This window comes from Cryptomeria japonica, chromosome 10, assembly GCF_030272615.1.
Source record: "Cryptomeria japonica chromosome 10, Sugi_1.0, whole genome shotgun sequence".
Lineage (NCBI taxonomy): Eukaryota > Viridiplantae > Streptophyta > Pinopsida > Cupressales > Cupressaceae > Cryptomeria > Cryptomeria japonica.
This window is the reverse complement of record NC_081414.1, coordinates 611,623,568-611,646,304: the sequence shown is the minus strand read 5'-3', so window position 1 is coordinate 611,646,304 and position 22,737 is coordinate 611,623,568. Positions and strand designations below refer to the sequence as shown.

The 22,737-nt window shown below is 35.0% G+C and overlaps 1 protein-coding gene across 1 annotated transcript; it reads right to left on the bottom strand.

Annotated features, from left to right (window-relative positions):
• Nucleotides 1–133: 133 nt before the first annotated feature.
• LOC131064814 (receptor-like protein 1) lies at nucleotides 134–22,475 on the bottom strand. Its single transcript, XM_057999084.2, has 3 exons — nucleotides 21,624–22,475; nucleotides 21,186–21,315; nucleotides 134–756 (listed from the first exon to the last, which is right to left on the bottom strand). Exons 1-3 carry the CDS (start codon nucleotides 22,473–22,475, stop codon nucleotides 134–136), a joined length of 1,605 nt encoding a protein of 534 aa, XP_057855067.2.
• Between the last annotated feature and the right edge of the window lie 262 nt (nucleotides 22,476–22,737).

Genomic DNA, 22,737 nt, shown 5'->3' with positions numbered 1-22,737 from the left:
CATTTTATTCTCTAAACCGATATAATCTTTTGATAGAAGGAAACAAAGAGCATAATAATGATCAATACAACTGGAGCGCTTACAATACTAATGAAAATGATAATGTCTTTAGATACTCCGCTTGTATTGCGAATCATGTAGTACTTGGTGAAGGAGAAGGAGGGAAAAATAAGAATGAGCAATTGTGAGATAATTTTGTGCCACACAGTAAATCGTTGCCCAAGTAAGAAGATTCGTCAAATGAATTCAACACAGTGGTATTTGGAATGGAGCCTGTCAAATGATTGTTTGAGACATTGAAGGCCTTCAGACTAGGCTGATTGAAAGCAGGGATTGAACCTGTCAGCTCATTGTTCTGCAGATACAATTCCTCCAACAGACTCGAATTCACCAGACTCAATGGGATGCTCCCATTGAGTTTATTATATGAGAAGTCAATTTGCTTGATCAAATGAAAATTTGAAAAATCTGGAAGACTTCCGGTCAAGTTATTGTTCTTAAAACTGAGCACTCTCAATTCTGTTACGTTTGCAAAAACATCCCATGGAATGCTTCCATAAAGCCACATGCCCTCTAAGAATAATTGGACAGCACGCCCATTCATGCATTTTATACCTATCCAGTGGCTCACATTTTCATAGCAATGGGCACTTGTCCAATTGCTATGCAGGATTGTCTTGTTTAGGGGATCAAGTTGATCTCTCAGGATAGTCAGAGAATATCTCTCATCGCCATTAAAATCTGAAACAGCAAATCCTGCGCAAATCAAGAATATAACGATGGAAATAATGCAGAACTTACAGATTGATGAGCCCATATCTGGATCACCAAAACCACTTTATGCTTTGCATGAATTAGAAAATAGACCTCAAGCTTGACCTGCAAAAGAATCAGATTCTGCTATATAGGAATAATCTTGGGATTGTTTAAGATTGTGACAGTTGGTTTCCTTGTTTTCTATTCATAATACCGGACACATCGATGCATGGTATTAGCATTAGATTTCCCTTAAGCAATAATTTAAATTGGTATTGACGCCATGTTTAAACAGGACAGAGTAGATTTCCCTTTCATTGCTTATATCGTTTGTAAATGGAGAGTAATAAACAATCTTCCAAAGCTTTGTCTGCATAGCTTTATTTCGGTTTCTTCGTTTGCAACGCAATATTTATGTAATCTAGAATTCGTGTTTTGTCTTCAACAGAATGTTGGCAATGTGCGAGTTTGATGATTGCGTGAATCAAAACAATATATTGGCAATGTGCCAGTTTGATGATTGCGAGTTAAAGTCGAAATAAAGATAATCGACATAATAGGAACGTAGATATCTAGGACTCAATGACTTGACTTCACAATAGAGAAATAGAAGCATGTTGGAGCTATTGTCATGTAGGCTATCTATAAGAATATACTTAAGTATTCGGAAAGGTATCAGATATTTTATGATAATATTAAATTATTATTAAAAAATAAATATAATATTATGTTTTGATATGTATTCTTGTTATTATATTTTTTATATTTCTTTTAAACTTTTGATTAAAGAAAAAATATTTAGATTATTTGGTTCTACGTGAAATGCTTTTGACTTAGAACTATGAACTGGTCACATCACAAATGAGGGATCTCATCTCCATTTATCAAAGCTCTTGCTCAAACTTACGATCACCATGTATCGGCGAATGCATAAGAGTCCGATCACAATGACTGAGCCACAACACCACCACCACCACTTAAGCAACAAATTATAGGAAGAACCCCACATTATCATTATTATATTATCATATTATTATATATATTTTTATAATCTTTTTATCCTTATCCTTAACAAAAAAAACACTTTCCATCCCCCATAATTAATAACATTCTTTCCAATATATTATTATATTAAATTTTATATATTTAAAACAATGTAGAAATATATATTTGTTTTTATTTATATTTATTAAGAATATTAACATTCCAATCTTCTAATAAAAATAATATAATTTTTTTTTTCATTCAAAGTGTCACAAACACGTCAAATTAAATGCTTCTAGGTTTTATTGATGGAGGTTTATGCATCCATATGTAAGTGTAATACACCTTTAGCATAAGCATTATTATTAGTTCTAATGATAATTTTATAGAATATTTGAGTGAAAACAATTAGATGAAATGGTAGATCTTGGTCGAGAGAAGAATGATGATATATAGCAAACAATTTTAATTATTCCTTACACTGTTGTAAGATTAATATAGATATATATTAAATATATCTATTTACAAAACATTTAGAATTACTAGGAAGATGGGCGGGAACAGCCAAGCTGCTGGGAGTGAACAAGTTAGGGTTTTTATGGGTGAAGACTTAGGTGAAGAGGATGAGGACGATGATGCAGATGGGCTAGGAGAAGGTCTTTTCTTTTCAGCCTGTGCGACAATTTTTCTTTTGGTTGCAATTTTCTAAAGATCTAGATTGACTACAGTAGGCAAGGAGGTGATCTTTTCCTCAATTTTGATAGTTCTGATACTTAATGTAAGTACAGATCCAATAGCCAACAAGATGAGAGGGGGCAATGAATCATACAAACTTAATCTTCCATAAAAACATCAGATTCAACCTCGGTAACATATACTTCAGTAATATAACCAAAACTGCTAAACATGCAAACTTAAAAGCATATAAACATCATAAACCTCATAACACCAGATTTAACGTGGAAACCCAACTAGGAAAAAACCACTGTGGGATTTCGGACCCACTAAGAAATATACTCTTCTAGAGTATGCTCGGTTAAAAGCAAATCCTGTTAAAGATTACAAACACATTGCTAGATGTGACCCGATTAAGGGATTTCCCTCAGATCTGTTAAGATCTTCACCTTGTTAGAAGTGACCTTGTTAAAGGATTTCAAACACTCAATCAGAATGTCACCTTGCTAGAGGGTTTTAAAAATAAGATTGTTAAGTCCACTCGGTTAAGAGATTTTCTGTCACTTTCACAAAATAACAGTAATAAAAATCTATCTGCAACTTCACATCTAAAATGCTAAAGAAGATTCTTATTTGCTCAATACAATCTAGACATAGAACTAATCTTGTCCATCTGTTGGGCTTCTATACTCTGTTATTCAAACAGGTCTTCAAGCTTCTGTGCTCGGTAATCACTATGTAGCATCCCTGTGCATACATTTACCTGCATACATCGTTTATCAATAGTTCCCTATATATAAATAATTCGTCAATCGCTTAATCTCCTTGATCACATTTCCCATGATCAATCATAGCCATCAGATCTACAAACTTTGACCAGGTTCAATGTATCCTTCGATCTGAAAATGTTTTACCCTGCCTTGGAACTTGCATACATTTCTTGGAACTTGTGCTAGGGTATTGCGGTTCAATCTGAGCTGTAGATCTTCATGCCGATTTTCCTTTACCATAGATTCATTAACAAACTTCATGCACGGCATACCAATCATGTAATCAATTCTAGTTCATTAGCTTCCTTCATTAAATAACGCATGTAACCATTTAATGTATTCTATTACAGCTCGGTTACAACTCAGTAACAAATCGGTAAATACTAAACTTCACTCGGTAGACATTCTGCCTTCATTAACCGATAGCGATAACCTTAGGGTTTGCCGACTAGGTTCTTTACTTGGTAACATAGTATAGTATTATCCTTACAATTTACAACATATGTATGATGTTAAAACAATCTAAACATCATGATCTCATCATTGTCTGACTCGGTAATAGTTTCCCATTGAATACCTTATTCATCCCCTTATTCATCATATTCTTCCTGTGTCTTTTACCGACATCTTTATACTCTTCAAATCATACTTCTCAAGATATGGCAACATCATACTAAATTAGAAAATCAATTTCTTGACATCAATGACAAAATAATAATATTAAGACAGTAAACATCCTTAATCAGTTATATCCATAATCATCAACAACCTTCTCAATATCCTTATTGAAATGCCAACAATCTCCCATTGTTTGTTATAATGCCAAATGCCAACAATCTCTTCCTTTGGCATTGATGGCAAAATCAATTGATTTGACCTTAAAAAGATTCAGATTGATGTGCTTCTGAAATGCTGAAATGCTCTCTTACTGTCAACAGAATTCTCCCCCATACATTAGACTTCTCCTCTTTTCTCAGTCTTCTCCCCTTCAGTTTCAGTCTTTTTAATCAGTCTTCTCCCCCTTTGACAACACTGCCAAAAAGTAAAGAACTAAAACATAATTTTTTCCTGTAGGAAGTGATTTCCTACTGTTGTGTATCAACTGAGTCTCAGTCGGAGCATTTTGTCTTCAATTCTTGTTCCTTGTATTGTATCCTGCATTATTTCCTGCACACCTTTAGAAAACATCCTAAAGTGTGTAAATCAGCATCAACTCTAAAAATATATTCGATAGAGTTATTGAATTGATGCTTTCACCGAACTCAGTTAGTGAGCAGAAGATAGGGGTAGGACCCTTAAGTTACTTCTGAGATATTCAAAAGTGTCCCTTGGTAGTGGCTTGGTGAAGATATCTACTATTTGTTCCTTTGTGCTAACATATTCCAACACCACTTTCTTCTCTTGAGCTTCTTCTCTAAGATAATGATATTTGATAGAGATGTGTTTTGTCTTAGAGTACATAACATGATTCTTTGAAATGTTAATGGCACTAGTATTCTCACAGAATATAGTTAATGGCTCGATAACTTTCTCATTTATTCCTTCCAATAGTTGTTTGATCCATGCTATGTTGGTACAATTCAATGCTGCAACAACGTATTCAACTTCTACTGTTGACTGTGAAACACATCCTTGTTTCTTGCTAAGACAACTCACTAGTCTTTCTCCTAAAAAGAAAGCTCCTCCACTTGTTCTTTTCTTGTCATCAATGTTGCCTGCCATATCAGCATCAGTATAAACTTTTAAATCAAAATCATTTCCTTTCTAATATACTAAGCCATAATCCTCTATGCCTTTCAAGTATCTAAAAATTCTTTTGATTGCTGTCATGTGTGTTTCCTTAGGATCTGCAGAGAATCTTGCAACTATACCTACTGCATGTGCTATGTCTGGTCTGCTGTGAACAACATATTGTAGCTTTCCAATCATGGATCGGTAAAGTGTCTCATCAACAGATGCAGATTCATCATTCTTTGATAGTTTACAATTGGTAGTCATAGGAGTACTTACTGGTTTTGAATCCTCCATTCCAAATTTCTTCAAGATTTCCTTTATGTACTTGGATTGAGTAATGAAAATCTTATTTTTCATTTGCAGTATCTGTAAACCTATAAAATACTTTATCTCACCGATTAATGACATCTCAAATTCTTTGCTCATTTCATTTCCAAAGTTCTTGCATAAAGAGTCATTTCCACAAAATATAATATCATCAACAAATATGGCTGAGATCAGTATTCCATTTTCATCATTCTTCATGTACATATTGCTATTCTCACTTGTCCTTATAAAACCAATCTTAATCAAACAAGAGTGCAATCTTTCATACCATGCTCTAGGTGCTTGTTTCAGACCATATAATGCTTTGTTCAATTTACATACCTGATCTTTATTATTGTCTTCAACAAATCCTTCAGGTTGTTCAATAAAAACTTCTTCTTCTAATATTCCATTCAGAAATGCAAATTTGACATCCATTTGATATACCTTGAAGTTTTTGAAAGCAGCATATGCCAACAATGTTCTTACTCCTTCAAGTCTAGCCACAGGTGCAAAAGTTTCACCATAATCAATTCCTTCTTCTTGAGCATAACCTTTGCAAACTAGTCTTGCTTTATTTTGAATGACCTCTCCTTTTTCATTTAGCTTGTTTATGAAAATCCACTTTGTATCGATTACATTTTTGTCCTTCGGTCTTGGGATTAGTGTCCATGTGTCATTCTTCTTGATTTGATCAATCTCTTCTGTCATAGCATTTATCCAATCTTCATTGTTAAATGCCTCTTTCACTATTCTCGATTCAAATTCAAATATCAAACATGTGTTCTATCTCAATTTGTTCCTTGTCATCACTGGATCATCCTTATCTCCTATAATCTGACTTGGTGCATGATGCCTTCTGACATACTTGGCTAATACAGGCTCGGTAGGCTCTGTATGATCTTCTTCATCACTCGGTAACTAGTTATTTTCTTCATTTTCTTCAACAGTTTTCTTGGTAAAACTTGTCGGTTGAACATAGACAAATTCATCATAATCTTTTGGTTCTTTGGAATTTCCTTCATCATTTCTTTCTACAAATTCGTTAATTTTCACATTTGCACTTTCTACTATTTTGTTAGATGATTTGATCAGACATTTAAATGCTTTGTTTCTAGAAGAATAACCTAGAAATGTTCCTTCTTCACTTTTCTGATCAAACCTGCCATTTCTATCATCTTTGTGTACATGGCATCTACTTCCAAAGATTTTAAAATAACTTACATTAGGTTTCTTGTCATACTAGATTTCACATGGTGTCTTCAAAGTACCTTTCTTCAGTTGTACTCGGTTCATGGTGTATACTGTTGTGCTTATTGCTTCTCTCCAAAATGTTTGTGGCACTTTCTTTCAATCATCATTGTTCTAGCACAATCCACAATAGATTTGTTTCTTCTCTCAGTTGTTCCATTTTGTTGTGGAGTTCTCGGTGCAAAGACTTGTCTTTTAATACCATGATCATTGCAGAATAAGTTGAACTCATCAGATGTGAACTCTCCTCCTCTATCTGATCTAAGACATTTCAGTTGCCTTCCTATTTCATTTTCAACTCTTTCCTTGTACCATTTAAACTTTGAAAAGCTTTTGATTTTTCTTTTAAAAACATTACCGACATCATCCTTGAATAGTCACCCACAAATAATATGAAATATTTATCACCATAATAACTTTGAACTTTCATAGGACCACAAAGATCAGTGTGCACAAGATCTAAAATTCCCTTAGAAGTGCAAGACTTACTTGTAAAGCTTGGTCTTGTCATCTTACCCATCTGGCATCCTCGGCACATAGCATTCTCAAGCTTTTCAAGACTCGATAGACCTTTTACTCGATGCTTCTTACTTATTTTGATCAGATTATCAAAATTTACATGACAAAACCTTTTATGCCATAACCAGGTATCATCTATCTTTGCATACAAACATTTATTCCGAGTTGAGTCAAGGTGAAATGTGTTACCTTTTGTTTGTGTCCCGATAGCAGCTAACTTTCCATTCTTGTCATGAACTCTGACAATTCCTTTCTGAAATTCTATTCGGTAACCTGTATTGTTTAGCTGTGCTACACTCAACAAATTGTATTTCAAACCTTCAACTCAATAAACATCATTGCATCTTGCATTGTCAAGAAGTGTTATAGATCCTTTACCTTTCACTGGACATGGTGCATCATTACCAAATCTTACATAGCCTCCATCATAATCTTCTAACATAACAAACTTGTGTTTATCTCCTGTCATATGATGTGAGCATCCACTATCTATGATCCAAGAATCATTAGTATTTACGTGAGATATTAGGGCTTTTTCTTCATACCTTTCTTCATCTGATCCATCTTTGATAGCCACATAAACTACTTCCTCTGTATCAGTTTCATCTAATTTATCATCATTGGATTCCTCATCAGCTATTAAGCATGTCTTTCTATCTCTTCTTCTGAAGTCTCAGTGTCCTCTGTAATGATTGTCTTTCTGTCTAACATCTCGGTAATCTCTCTTTTTAGTAGATTCTTTGTCAGGACAGTTAGAAGCCATATGTCCTATTTTATCACAATTGAAACATTTCAAAGGTAGTTTTCCTTTATACTTACCTTTGCCTCTCGGTAACCTTCTGGCTAATAGTTCTTCAAACTCTTCCTGCTTTCTGATTTCCTCATACAATTTGTGTACTTCTTCCATGTTCTTACGAAATCTTTCACTTGCTCCACTATGATCTCCTTCAGAGTACTTATACTTTCTTTCATTGTAATCATTAGATTCATCAAGATGAAAAGAACTAAATGCAGATTCAACTTTATTTACCGAAGATCCACTGTTATCAAAGTTACTTAACTCAAATGCATGTAGCTTACCAATAGTAGCATCTAAAGAAACTAGCATATTAGGTACAGACCTCAATTCATTGATTGCAGAGACTCCGATTGCATAAGCCGGTAGAAGGGTTCTTAACAACTTACTTGTTATATCTTTTTCTTCAATAGTTCCACCTGCTCCTTTGATTTGATTGACAGTCTCCTTTAGTCTTGTATTGTACTGAGTTATGTTCTCACCTTCATTCATCCTCATAGATTCAAGTTGTGCTCTTAGACTATCTACTTTTGCTCTTTGAACATGTTCATCTCCTCCATATACTGATATGAGATTATCTCACATAGCCTTTGCATCATTGTAGCCTTCTAGATCATTAAACTCTGAGTCGGTCAATGTATATATTATTTCAATCATTGCTTGGATATGTTCTTGCTTTGCCTTTATCTCTTCCATTGTCAATGGATAGGTGCTCGATGTGATAAAATCATTCTCCAGATAATATACAGCATATTCTCCAACTCCTGATAGGTGCAGCTTCATCCTTTTCTGCCATGTAGAGAAACTTGACCTGTTCAACTTTGGTGCATCCCTCTTATACATCTTTGGATCTTTGCCTCAAGTACCTTTAAATTTTTCTTCCGGAGTCCAAAGCTCTAATACCAATTGATAGTTCTGATACTTAATGTAAGTACAGATCTAATAGCCAACAAGATGAGAGGGGAGAGTGAATCATACAAACTTAATCTTCCATAAAAACATCAGATTCAACCTCGGTAACATATACTTCAGTAATATAACCAAAACTGCTAAACATGCAAACTCAAAAGCATATAAACATCATAACCCTCATAACACCAGATTTAACGTGGAAACCCAAATAGGGAAAAACCACTGTGGGATTTCGGACCCACTAAGAAATATACTCTTCTAGAGTATGCTCGGTCAAAAGCAAATCCTGTTAAAGATTACAAACACATTGCTAGATGTGACCCGGTTAAGGGATTTCCCTCAGATCTGTTAGGTTATTCACCTTGTTAGAAGTGACCTTGTTAAAGGATTTCAAACACTCAATCAGAATGTCACCTTGCTAGAGGGTTTTACAAATAAGACTGTTAAGTCCACTCGGTTAAGAGATTTTCTGTCACTTTCACAAAATAACAGTAATAAAAATCTATCTGCAACTTCACATCTAAAATGCTAAAGCAGATTCTTATTTTCTCAATACAATCTAGACATAGAACTAATTTTGTCCATCTGTTGGGCTTCTATACTCTGTTATTCAAACAGGTCTTCAAGCTTCTGTGCTCAGTAATCACTATGTAGCATCCCTGTGCATACATTTGCCCACATACATTGTTTATCAATAGTTCCCTATATATAAACAATTCGCCAACCACTTAATCTCCTTGATCACATTTCCCATGATCAATCATAGCCATCAGATCTTCAAACTTTGACCAGGTTCAATGTATCCTTCGATCTAAAAACATTTTACCCTGCCTTGGAACTTGTGCTAGGGTATTGCGGTTCAATTTGAGCTATAGATCTTCGTGCAGATTTTCCTTTGCCATAGATTCATTAACAAACTTCATGCACAGCGTACCAATCATTTAATCAGTTCCAACTTATCAGCTTCCTTCATTAAATAACGCATGTAACCATTTAATGTATTATGTTACAGCTCAGTTATAACTCAGTAACAACTCGATAAATACTAAACTTCACTCGGTAGACATTCTGCCTTCATTAACTGATAGCGACAACCTTAGGGTTTACCGACTAGGTTCCTTAGGGTTTATCGACTAGGTTCTTTACTCGGTAACATAGTATAGTATTAACCTTATAATTTAAAACATATGTATGATGTTAAAACAATCTAAACATCATGATCTCATCATTGTCTGACTCGATAATAGTTGCCCATTGAATACCTTATTCATCCCCTTATTCATCATATTCTTCATGTATCTTTTACCGACATCTTTATACTCTTCAAATCATACTTCTCAAGATATGGCAACATCATACTGAATTAGAAAATCAATTTCTTGACATCAATGACAAAATAATAATATTAAGACAGTAAACATCCTTAATCAGTTATATCCATAATCATCAACAACCTTCTCAATATCCTTATTGAAATGCCAACAATCTCCCATTGTCTGTTATAATGCCAAATGCCAACAAGTTTCCCCCTAATCTCCTTGGCAAGAGTTGCAGATTGCAAGCTTTTTTTGGGTGTTGGAGGCAAGGCTATGTCTGGTTATAGGAAGGTGTGGCTGTGGTGGTGGGTGTTGTTGGCTTTGGGAGTGAACTATTTACTTTGCAGCTTTGGAGATGGAAGCCCCAATCTTTTGGGGTTGGGGTTTTTTATTTCTATGGTTGGTCCGCTTCGAGTTTTTCTCTGCACAAGTTTTGTGGGGCTTCCACTCTTGTGGGTGGTTTGGCTATTTTGGATGGCCTACTGCTTCTTTTCGTTGGTTTTCTGTGTGGACCCTCTATTCTCTCCTGATTTATTCCTTGGTAAGGATTTTTATGTTCTTCCTATTAATTCTCATGAATCTCTGTGTGAGGTGTTTTCTCTCCTATGGAGGTGGAGTGGCGACATGGGTTTTGGGTTGTGTTTGAGCTATCTGGGCAGTCGGGCTACTCTCTTTCTTGTTCTATTGCTGGTGGCGCTTTCTCTTATTGAGGTGGAGAGTAGGTGTGGGAGATTTTCTTGGCTGCTGGTATTTGTGTTTCTAATCGAGGGATCCAGTCAAAACCCTCATAGTTATCTTCGCAGATGGTTTTGGGCTTACGGTTTTCCCCCTGTTTCCTAGAAGGGTTTGCTGGTTATGGGAGCCTATAAAAAAGCTCTTGGCTAGATTGCACTTTCAGGACAAGATGTTATTTTCTAGGCCTCAAAATATTGTGGGAGCCTTGTAAAATCCACTTTCATGTTGACCTATGTTCCTTATTGTCCTATTGAGGTGGAGAGTAGGTGTGGAGGAGCATGTTGGTTGTTGCAGTTCATGCTACTGATTGAAGGAGCTGGTCTCAACCCTCATGGTGGTCTTCTCAGATGGTTTTGGGTTCAAATTTTTATCATTGTCCCAGAATAGTTTGTTGGTTGTGGGAGCCTATAAAAACCCTCTTGGCCAGATTGTGCATACAAGTAATGTTGGGCCTTAGAAGGTAGTGGGAGCCTTGTAAAACCCACTTTCAAGGTTGATGGAGCCTAGAAAAACCCTATGTTTTTTAGTTTTTTTCTAGGACTGGCTAGTTGCTAGCAGTTTTCAAGGGCCCAGTCTGGCCATTGTTTGTTTTTGGTTACATATTGGCTATTTGGTCTTTTGTGGCCAAGAACTTATGTTACAAGTTATGGGAGCCTAGAAAAACCTTCTACTATTTGTGGGAGCCTTGTAAACCCATTAATCAGGTTATGGGTGCCTGGAAAAACCCTTGGTTTTTGTTGAAGGTTATGGGAGCCTTGATAAAACCCTTGAGCTAGTGAAAGGCTTTGGCCTCCTCCTTTTTCAGCTAGGTTTCATTGATATCTCTTTGCTACTAGGTTTGTTTTGGGCTGCTATTTATCTTTGATGTATCATTAGCAATTGTTTGTTTTGGGTTTTGGATCGTGGTAAAATCTAAGGGTTTCAGGTCCCTTCAAAACCTACGTAAGGGGTTTCGGGTCCCCTCAAAACTTGTTTACCTAATCAAAAACATTTAGAGTTACTAATTTGGAGTGCTTTTATTTATTTAAGAGTTATTACAATGAGAGACATTCTATAAATGTATAAAAGAGTCTTATCCCACAACTTTGTTAATTTTTATTTTTATTTTTTGAAATTACATGTCTTGTCCAAGGGTTTGAGCTTAATTGATTAAATTGTTGGGTATTCATTGTGAAGTTTCAAGTCCAACATATTCACAAAACTATTACATCTAATAATAAATATTTTTTAAAAACATAATACAACTAAGAACAATAATGTATAGCTAACATAGTAAAATATGATACAAATTATGCATAGATATAAAAAAGGATGAAATTAAATAAAGTTAGAAATAAGTGCAAAATATTGGATACTTTAATTTTAAAAAGTGTAATTGCTAAAGTCATAAAAATCAATAGAATAGCATTATGAAGCATAAATCTACATAGATTTTCAATATTTTTGTTTTGAAAATTAAATCCATAATAAAAGTAACTACCATAAAATTAAGATTACTTAATACAATTTTAAATTCCTATATAGATAAATCAAAGATTAATATTTAATAATTATTGTTTTGCTCAATCAAAGATGGTAACCTACCTATAATATATTGAAATGACTAGAAGGTTTTACCTAGTGGCAATAACAAGAGTATTACAATCCAGTCCCAAGAGGATGATTATCATATTGATTCAGAGTATGAGTATTTCTCTCCCCAGTTGGCTCCTAAGAAAAACAAGGGCAAAGCTACTCAGAGAAAATTTCCCTCTTCTTCGGCCTCTTCGGAATCTCATCATGTTCAAAACCCTGAGACTTACCAACCCTTCCCTAACAACCTAGATCCTTCTTCCAATCTGCTCAATTCTGATAAGGAGGTGGTCATTGATATGTTGGATTTAGCGCGATATGGGGTCGTTGATACATTCAAGATATTTAAATGGATATTCTATGATATTAAAGATGTGCAATTGAAGCAGAGGGTGAGTAGCATCAATATTGACATGATGAAAGACAAAATCAAGCAATTGGAGAAGCCTCAAATTGTGGATGAGCCTAGCCCTACATCTTTGAAAGACAAGGCATCGGTAATTGATGGCATCAAATCTACTATGGAATCTTTTGATTATTTCAAAAAGGGCTATGAGACTAGAATGGTTGCACAGGAAGTGAAAAAAATAAAGGAAGCCATTAAGGTCCTGTGGTTAATAATAGTCGTAGGGTGTTAAGTGCCACTGTTGATAGATTTAAAAACATGATAAGTAGTCTCGAGGACCAGTTTCAACTTAAGGAGGGTTTGGAGGCTAATACTATTGAGCAGGATGCTACGTCTGGACCAAGCAAAAGGACCAAAGGTATTCTGAAGAGAAAGGCTGCAATTCCTCCTCCCGATTTTCAAAGGCTAAAGAAAATCACTAGTACCATGAGGGATATCGAAAAAGAGATGGAGTAGTCCATGCAATTGTTGAATTAATATTGCCCTTTTGTTGGGCTTGTGTGGGTGCTTTGCTGGTTTTTCTACTGGTTTTGTATGTTTAGTTCTCAGTTTGACCTTTTTTGTTTGCCCCAAGTATGTACTGTTCTATATATTTATGTGGGGATTTTTTGTTCTATTTTGTGTTTTGGCTTAATGCCTTGTTAAGTCAAAACTTTTTCTCTTGTTAAAGGGTTTCAGGGTCCCTTCAAAACTTGTTCTTTCTCTAATAAAAAATAAGAGCATTCCAATCAAATTTTAAATTTTGAAGTCTTTAGAGGGATTGAAGTAATTAGATCTATTAGGAGGTGAATTCCCTTGGAATCCTCCATCCAAAATGGTTGCATTTGGGGTGGCTACCGCTAGTTCAAACAGGCATAAGGCAATAAGTTCTTCAAAGGAAGTTGGTTGGGAAATATAAATGGCTCATGTTTCCCCTACCTATGGTCTTGATTACTTCTTTTCAAATAAGGATCTTGTTGTTGGAATCCAAGAACATTGAGAGGGGGGGTGAATCAATGTTCTACAGGTATGATTAATTTTAACCTTATTAACAAAACAACTCAGTAACCGGTATGCATAAAAGCAAGTAACAACAAGTGATAATAATGCAACCACAAAGATGAACACCATAACACATAGATTTATACGTGGAAAACCTCAAGGAGGAAAAACCACAGTGGGATTGGTGACCCACAATATCTATCCACTGGCCAAATGAATAAACATTACATAGAGGGGCATGCACATGCAGGAAGGCACACTTCCTAGAGCACACCGCTCATCACAAAGGAGCCTCACTAATTACAGATTCAAAATACTGAATTGCAAATGAAAATCTAAACTCTAAATGTGCATCTAGTATGTTGGATGAGTTCCAGTTTAAGCACAAACTGTATCGGTTAACATTGTTTCCTTCCTTACTAGTAACCTAATTCACTTTCCAATTCTCTTGACAAATAACCAAGACCGACTACCGATCATTACATTCACAATATCTCAATCAAGATCTCTCTCACACACTTGCATAAATCCTATATCACCTTATATCCCAAAATGACCTAATAGACTGACTTATATACCCTTACATACATGAATGCCTTATGTCGGCTTACAATAATATTACAAAAGATAAATACATGTCAGCCCAATACAAAGTACAAACATTAATCATCATGATTGTTGCCGCTTAAACCTTTGCCAGATCAATCTCTTATGTCGGCCTCCAAATACTAGTTCCTAGTTTGTCGGTTTCCCTTGCTTTTCACAATGTCAGATTCCTTGAATACCGGATGTTAAACCTTAAATACAAGTGATTACTAGATAAGTATCCAACCCAAAATGATGTGTGTTTCCATCAATGACAACACCATGAGTCCGGATGAGTGTCAATTGACAACAATCTCCCCCTTTGGCATTGACATGTGAAAAATGAATCATTCAAGTGTTATTCTGGTTCCTGTCCAAAATCTTCCCCAAAAATGATCTCAGAAAGATGCTCCTGCTGAGCTATACATTACTTCTTATGTCCCTTTAACATTTTTCACATCTAACCTCTCCCCCTTTGACAAAAATGCCAAAGTCGGGGTAAATAATAAATGAAAGAATGAAATCAAAATTATGTATATCGGATCTAGATGTGCTTGATAATATCCGGATAAGCACTCTGCAAAACTCCCAAGAAAGTGTCCCAGTCGGTTTTCAATGTTCCCAAAATTGATACAAACCCATTCAGAATGTAAGAATGCAATTCTTCTTCTGTTAACGAGTCTGGTGTGGGCTTACTCATATGTTCTATACATTCTCTTTTGTGAAGTAATAAAGTGTTAAGTCGAGGACTGACCAAACCTCTCAATTCTTTGGCCCACCGGATTAACCTGTTCTTATCCTCTCCAAGGCAGAAATTTATGATTCAAAAAGAAAAATTTGACCATCAACAGTGCTGGTCAATGATTGAGTACCAACAAAACTATTTAAAAGTTGCTCAATCTTATACTTAGCCACCTTAATTTTATCTTCCAGGTCTTCTGTTATTTTTTCTTTGTTAGTGCAAGACTGGTATATGTTGCTATATTGATGAAGAGCTTCATCAATCCTTGTCAATTATTCTGTCAAGAAAAACATATGTTGTTGCATCGATGAAGATGAAGAATGTGACTATCCTATTGTAAAGAAAAACATGGCCACCATAGCGTATGTCATGATAAACAATAAATTTTTATGATCCTTTTTCAATTGATTAAGTTAATCAGATCACATATGAAGGCCCATAAAAAAATTTAAGAAAATGAATGCCTCTTAACTCTTTTTTAATTAAAAAATCAACTTAAATGTGCTTTTTCCCATATTAAATTAAGAAAACAATTTAAATTTAACAAAAAAAAACTTGTTCAATGGGACACTTTTTTGTAAACCCAAACCAATTGGGTGTTAAAGGCTAAGGAAGCTACAATATTTCAATAAATATTTGCTTGCTAAGATTGGATGGAACCTAATGTCCAAAGAAAATTAGTGACAAGAATTTCCCAAGCCAAATACCTTAGGGTGAAGACTTACTCTCCCCCTCTCTACCTAAAGGCTTCAAGTGATTTAGAAAAATATCTTGAATACTAAAAGAATCCTTAATCAAGGAATCATATGACAAGTGGGAAAGGGTTTAAGAATCAACTTTCTGCAAGGATGAATAGATTGGCAATGCTACTCTCAACTCCATACCCCTGTTTATGGATTGTAAAGGCACTCTTTCTAAACAATTTCACACCAGACTATTTTATTATAATGATTGGAATGGGAGGTAACCTAGGTGTAAGCATTTACTACTTCAATTTTTCATGAGAAAGGAGGTCAAAGATTATTTTTTTCTACACCTTAGAGAGTGTTATTTAGAGCCCAAATCCTTTAGGAAACTTTTTTGTCTCTTTAGATTATTACGTCATAGCATCATAAATTGTTACCCTACATAATTTACACAACATTTTGAGGCACTAATTTAGTGTGACTTATCTTAGATCTCTCTTAGTTCCATTCCTGGTCTTCTTACCTCGAATCTAATGTCATATGTTCGCACAGAGAATTGAACTTATACCTTGGGTTGTGCACCTTGATATCTCCCTAGTTTGCCTTGTTTTTGGTGGACCATGGGACCCATTCCATCTTCGTCCCAAGACCATAGCACCTGAGGCATCCTGGTCCTCCTTAAATAGGAACAAATTTAAGTGGATCAGTGCACTTCTCTGTCTCGATGATTTCGGTTATGAGTGCCTCTATTTAATCATTGGAGGTCAACCCAATTGGTAAATTACCTTGGGAACCATATATAAGAGCATTCTTCCTATTAACTTTTCCTATTCATTTTTATCTAACATCATCTATCACATTCAAATATTATCCATGTGTCAAAGTCAAGAATCTCCAAGAATTCAAGGTAGCATTACATTCCATCATATCCTTCAAACATTGTAGAGCAACAAATCTACATCAATATTCATGCAAGCATGTGTGTTTGATTAGATCATTCATGTTCATGTTATGTAAAGTCATGTTATTGCATCAATACTTGTGATCACATCTAAAGAACATTGCATCATCATCCATTATCAATTGCAACAGATTTGAGGTATATCATTCAACATTTACTTCAATATTTCCATTTACAAATTCAATTTAATTCAAGGGTTAGTTCTAAACCTTATCAACAACACTATTTACCTTATTTTTGTGTGTAAGTGATAAATAAAAAAGCCAAAAATAAAGAAGCTAACAACGATGATTAGATCTGACTTTTGTAGAGGTGAAAAATAGGAGACCGAGATAAAAACCACCATGGTCTTGAGAATTTTTTACGAACTTCTAGGAATAGATTCTATGCGACATCCTGATTCCAAACTTGATTTCGATCTATTTGCATATTACATCAGGGACTAGGATGCAAATTGTCACATGGTCCCACAATTCTAAGCCAAACTTGTTGTCATAGGTGCTTCTCTGATTCTCGTGTTCAAACATTTCTATGTGCCTCTGTATCCCATATGAAGCTTATTGTTTGTACAATTTCATATCAATTCTTCATCATTCACCCTAGAACTAGCATTCAAATAAATTTTAATTTGACAAAGGAAAAAGAACTCGATCTACATTCAATCTTCTTGCATTGGATCAATTAAGTTCTCTCTTTCTTTAACATTTTGTTTAGAAAGTTAGGTCAATTCCTAGTTTACAAGGCTTAACTTGTGAAACCTAATTTCCATTCAATACATACATGATAGAGAAAACCTTAAAAAATTGGACTTCAGATGGAACCTAATATGGAGAAAAATGTCATTACTAAAATTACCCTTTTCTGTTAGACAACTAATCACAACAAGATTTTGACTATAGAAAACCTCATCAAAAAGGGGCCTCGATTTGGTTAATAGGTCTATCTTATGCTACAAGGAAGAGGAGTTACTGGATCATCTAATTATGTACTAGAATTTAACTAGGGAGGTTTTGGATGAGGTGTTATTTTCTCTCCAAATTAATTGGTTTTTTCCTTGGACCACAAGAAGTTTTATTGAAAGTTGGAAGGATAATTACCCCTTTGAAAATACCTTAGTTTGAAGGAACTTTGGAATCAAATCCCCTCTTCCTTTCTTCGGTCATTTGGAAGGAGAGAAACAATAAGATATTTAGGGGGGTTATTAAGAACAACAAAGAGGTTTTACAAATTATAAAGAATGGGATAAGTGAAAATACTAATCATATGAAACATCAAAAAGCTTCCCAACCTGATACCTACTTTGAATTATATGTCAGATCAAAATGGTGAATTACCTATCGTATGAATTAAATCAGAGTCACCAAGAAGTTTATAAGACATCATATTAAATAGAGAAAACTTAAAAGAAATGGGTGAAGCTAAAATTTGATGGATGCAACAAAGGTAATATTGGAATGGTAGCTACAAAAGGTATAATATGTGATGATAGGAGAATAATGATAGAGTGTGATGGTAAAAAAATTGGGAGTGAGACCTATAATGAGGCTGAGGGGATTTCTCTATAGCAGGGTCTGAAGCAGATTATTATGCATGGATTTCATAAAACTGGTAATTAAAGGTAATTCAAAAATTGTGATAGATATCAAAAATTTGGTGACTCCCCCTATGAAAAATAAGAAATTTCATAGAAGATAGTGGATGTATCCTCACTCTCATACCACTCTGGGAAGCTAAACATAGTTGGCAAATAGATTGGTAGATGAAGGTTATAAATTTCATGAATTGAACTACTAGGGAAATGATAGGGATATTCTATTTTCAATCAAGAATGATCTGATCAATGATGGGCTAGTGGATTTCATTAACCATGCAAGGAATTAATTTATTTAGTATTTTGAAAGGTGTCTTTATTATTTGCATCATTATGATGTATAGCAGGCTAATAAATCATTATAAGGATATTATCACCTAGTTGAGAAAGATATAAAGGATGAGAATTGACAACAAGCACATGAGAAACCAATGATGAAAGATTAATCATAAAAGGGTAAATGTTATGGATTATCTTTTGAATAACTCCAAGGAGTTTCTTAATCTTCATACTAAGTGAATGTATGAATCCCACTTTGATATAAACTTTCCTATTCACCATAATATTTAAAGAAATAGAAAAATATATAAGCAAAAAGATAGTACAAATTTTCATCTATCTTTCTCATGTGGTAGGGAAAGAAATGCCTTAGTGGCAGTTTATTTATTAAATATTGAAGTCCTTTTGGAAAACATTATTAAAAGTGAGTTTTGTCTTTCTCTTCTAGGTCTTGGTTTTCTTTTGGTGTCTGCATCTTTGAATAGTAGAAGAGCTACCATGGGTGGACAAAGGATGCATGTGAAATCCGCATCCTTTAACACCCTAAGGAAGAATACTGAGGTGTGAGAGATCTTTTAGACAGGATGTATTATCCCTTTCTTTTGGGTTATGAAAGGAAATGATGAAGAATTATCATCCTAATTTATGAACAATTGGAAGAATGGTAGAATTAAATTGGGTAGTATAAAAATGGAGGTGTTTGAGAAGCTCATTGCATAGGTGACAAGTTTAAGTTGTGATGGGAGGAGATTCCCAACTTGAACCAAAAGCAAGCTTATGAAGGTTACATCACTGTGTTTTTTGAGAAGGAAAAAACTCAAATGACACCAAAATGGGTTTAGTAGGGATGATTTGGTTCCTCTTCGGGGGATTGTCGACTACCACTTGATAAAATATTTCATGTTTGAGGGGAGGTTTGTAATGGTGCACATGTACCATTTTCCCTTAATCTTCTTAGGCGCCTTAATTTTATCAATTTTTCCTTACCTTTTTTATGGAAAAATGTATTGTTGATGATGTCTATCCCCCTTCACATCAATGTTTATTCTATGCTATTTATAATTAATATCTATATATGACCCCTACCTTGAAGTCTACTCTTCCCCAGAATTATCTAACCCTGGGCCAAGACCTTGGCCCTTCCCAGAGTGGTGGTATCAAAAGAAAAATTACTTTTATGGATGATGCTCGCTCTTCTTCTAGGGCCATTTCCTTAAAAAAAAGCCCACCTTTTTTCTTCCAAGAAATAGAAGTTAAGCCTTGGTTGTGATACCCCTTAGCTTGTTGTGGAACTTGGCCCAAACCTTACTCCTAATAAGGGCAAAAAAGTGCTCAATCTCCCAGGTAGTTCGAAAAAGACAACTCTTGGTAAAGAGAAAGTGGTAAAAAATTGCGTAAAAAATAGCTCAATTGTTTCACCCAAACCCTTGTCTGCTATTGATATTTTTGATAGGGATTGTGCTAAAGAAGATATTAATAGCTCCTCTAGATATAGGAGGTCTAAAAGGCTTTCCAAGATCACTACAACAGCTAAGATTGTTGCCTCTCTTGGAAAAAACCCTCTAGAAGAAGAAATTGAGTCCAAGTCAGATGATTCCACCTCCTATGAGGAAGCCAAAGAAGACAATGATAAAACCCTTGAAGAGTCATTGAACCTAATCCTCAAAGACTCCCTTTCTCACTCACCACCCTATGAAACTCACTCTGAGGAAGCCCTGGTTCAATATCGTCAAAGGTTATGGCGAAGAGGAAGATGAGGAACCTGTTGACAAAGGGGCTACTAGCAAGGTGGAAAGTTCTCTAAAGTGGTAGGTCCTTGTAGTGGAGTTGGAAGATCTTGTGATCAAAGTTGATAATTTGGAGACTCCAAAAAACTGCATTGGTTGTGAAAGGAATAGGGAGTGGATTTCTCGACTAGAAACTGCCATAGAAAAGTTAGTCAAGATCAACAATAATCTGATATGCAAGACTTTAATGGTGTGGTCATAGCAGGAGGCAAAATTTACAAGAAGAAGATGAAAAATGGACTAGAGAACAAAAATGAAGACAAGAAAAAGGGAAAGAAGATTGCTACTTCGTCGGCTTGGGAGTCTATTTTGGATCAGATGATTGAAGACTGGGAACTTTTAGAGTCTGCATTCTTTTTATGTTACTTTGTTTTTTGAATTTTATTGTTCTTATTATGTTGTCTTTGTACTTTATGTTAATAGGTTATCGTATATATTGGTTATAAATTCTGTTTGACCCGTGGTTGTTTGTTGGCTTTCTCTCCAAGCCTATTTTTTTATGGTTTTTATTTCTTATCCGTAAGGGTTTGAAGTAATTTCCCACTTATTTTAATAAACAAAAACCTTCCAACAAATTATTATTTTCAGAAATATTTTGCAGGCCGCCATTGTTAATCCGGCAGATTGTTGTAGTTTGCACGACTCAAACTTTGCTTATGTTTAAAGTGGTCTGATCAAATAAGTATGTAAAACAACACCATCACTTAAATCGTTCATTGCCCTAAGCTCTTAAAAATAAAAAATTATATAATGATACTTTAAAATAAAAATTATATATAACGATAATTTAAGCTTTTGCAAACATGTTAAACATTGAGTTCTGAGTCGTATCACAGTATACCTCTTCGTCGAAGACAGCAGCCTCTTTTTTGCTGTATCAAATTTCTGTACAGAACAACACAATGCTGCCGGAGCAATTCTGAATTACAGAGCACCCAATTTGGAATAATTTCCTTTTGAGGAAGTAGATTCTGTAAACCTTATACTCTTTTATATCTGAATAAATCAGTATATTGTAGCTCTTACAGAACATAGATCAGCACAAATCAAGTTTCTAAATAATTTAACCTTACAACAGCTATCTATCATTAGTATGAAAAATAGGAAGGTTTGTGCACGTTCAAACTCCAAATATGTTCTTGGAATAATGCTCTGAAAGAAGTTGCACTGAAAATTTACACAAGGATTTCTTCTGGAAAACGGGAAACTTTTTGGAGGAAGAATTTTATTCCCTTGACGATATAAACTTATGATATAAAGAAGCAAAGAGCACAATTACGATCAATACAATTGCAGCGCTTGCAATACTAATGAGAATGATAATGTCTTTAGATAAACCACTTTTATTGTGAATCGTGGAATAAAGCTTTGAATCAGGTACTGGTGAAGGTAATATAAGGGTTGATGGCGTTGAATGAGCTGGCGGCTTGTGAGTACTTGGTGAAGGTGAAGGTGAAGGTGAAGGTGGAGGAGCTGATAAGGATGAGCAATTATAAGAAAATGTTTTGCTACACATTAAATCATTGCCCAAGTAAGCAGACTTATCAAATGAATTCAATACAGCGGTATTTGGAATGGAACCTGTCAAATGATTGTATGAAACATTGAAGGCCTTCAGACAAGCGTGATTGAAAGGAGGGATTGAACCTGTCAGCTCATTGTTCTGCAGATACAATTCCTTCAAGAAAAGCAGATACACCAGCCTCCATGGGATTTGCCCTGTCAGCTTATTATATGAGAAATCAATTTGCTTAATGAAATAAACATGTGAAAAATCTGGAAGACTTCCTTTCAAGCTATTATTCTTCAAACTGAGCACTCTCAACTCTGTTACATTTACAAAAGCATCACGTCCAATGCTTCCATAAAACCCCATGCTATCTAAGGATAATTGGGTAGCACGCCCATTAATGCATGTTACACCAATCCAGTGACTGATATTATTATAGCAATGGGCCTTTGTCCAATTGCTGTGCAGGATTGTCGTGTGATTGGGATCAAGATGCTCTTTCAGCATCATCAGAGAGGTTCTCTCACCATCAACAAATTCTGAAAGAACAAGTCCTGGGCAAATCAAGAATATAAGGATAAGAAGCTTACAAATTGATGATTCAACAATTTCGGGGCTCATAGCTCGATCACCAAAAGCAGCATATGTTCTGCACGAATTTGGAATTAAAATTTAAACTTGATCTTCAAAAAGAATCATCTCTTTTATGCGTTTATTCGTGGGATTGTTCAAGATCATGCTAAGCTAATTTCCTTGTTTTCTATATATGATAGCGAGCATATCGATGTATGGCCCTCGCCGTAATCGTTAACATTGGTGTTTGCACCATGTCTTATCATGACAAGGTAAATAATTTAATTTCCATTGCTTAAATCGTTTCTAG

Bases quoted from the DNA above. Each gene is read 5' to 3' on its own strand.
- LOC131064814 (XM_057999084.2), bottom strand. From the start codon at position 22,475: ATGAGCCCCGAAATTGTTGAATCATCAATTTGTAAGCTTCTTATCCTT. The intron at 21,316-21,623 runs GTAATTGTGCTC...TAAGGTTTACAG, and splicing joins GCGCTGCAATTGTATTGATC to AATCTACTTCCTCAAAAGGA. The intron at 757-21,185 runs GTATACTGTGAT...TGATTTGCGCAG, and splicing joins CTGCTGTCTTCGACGAAGAG to GATTTGCTGTTTCAGATTTT.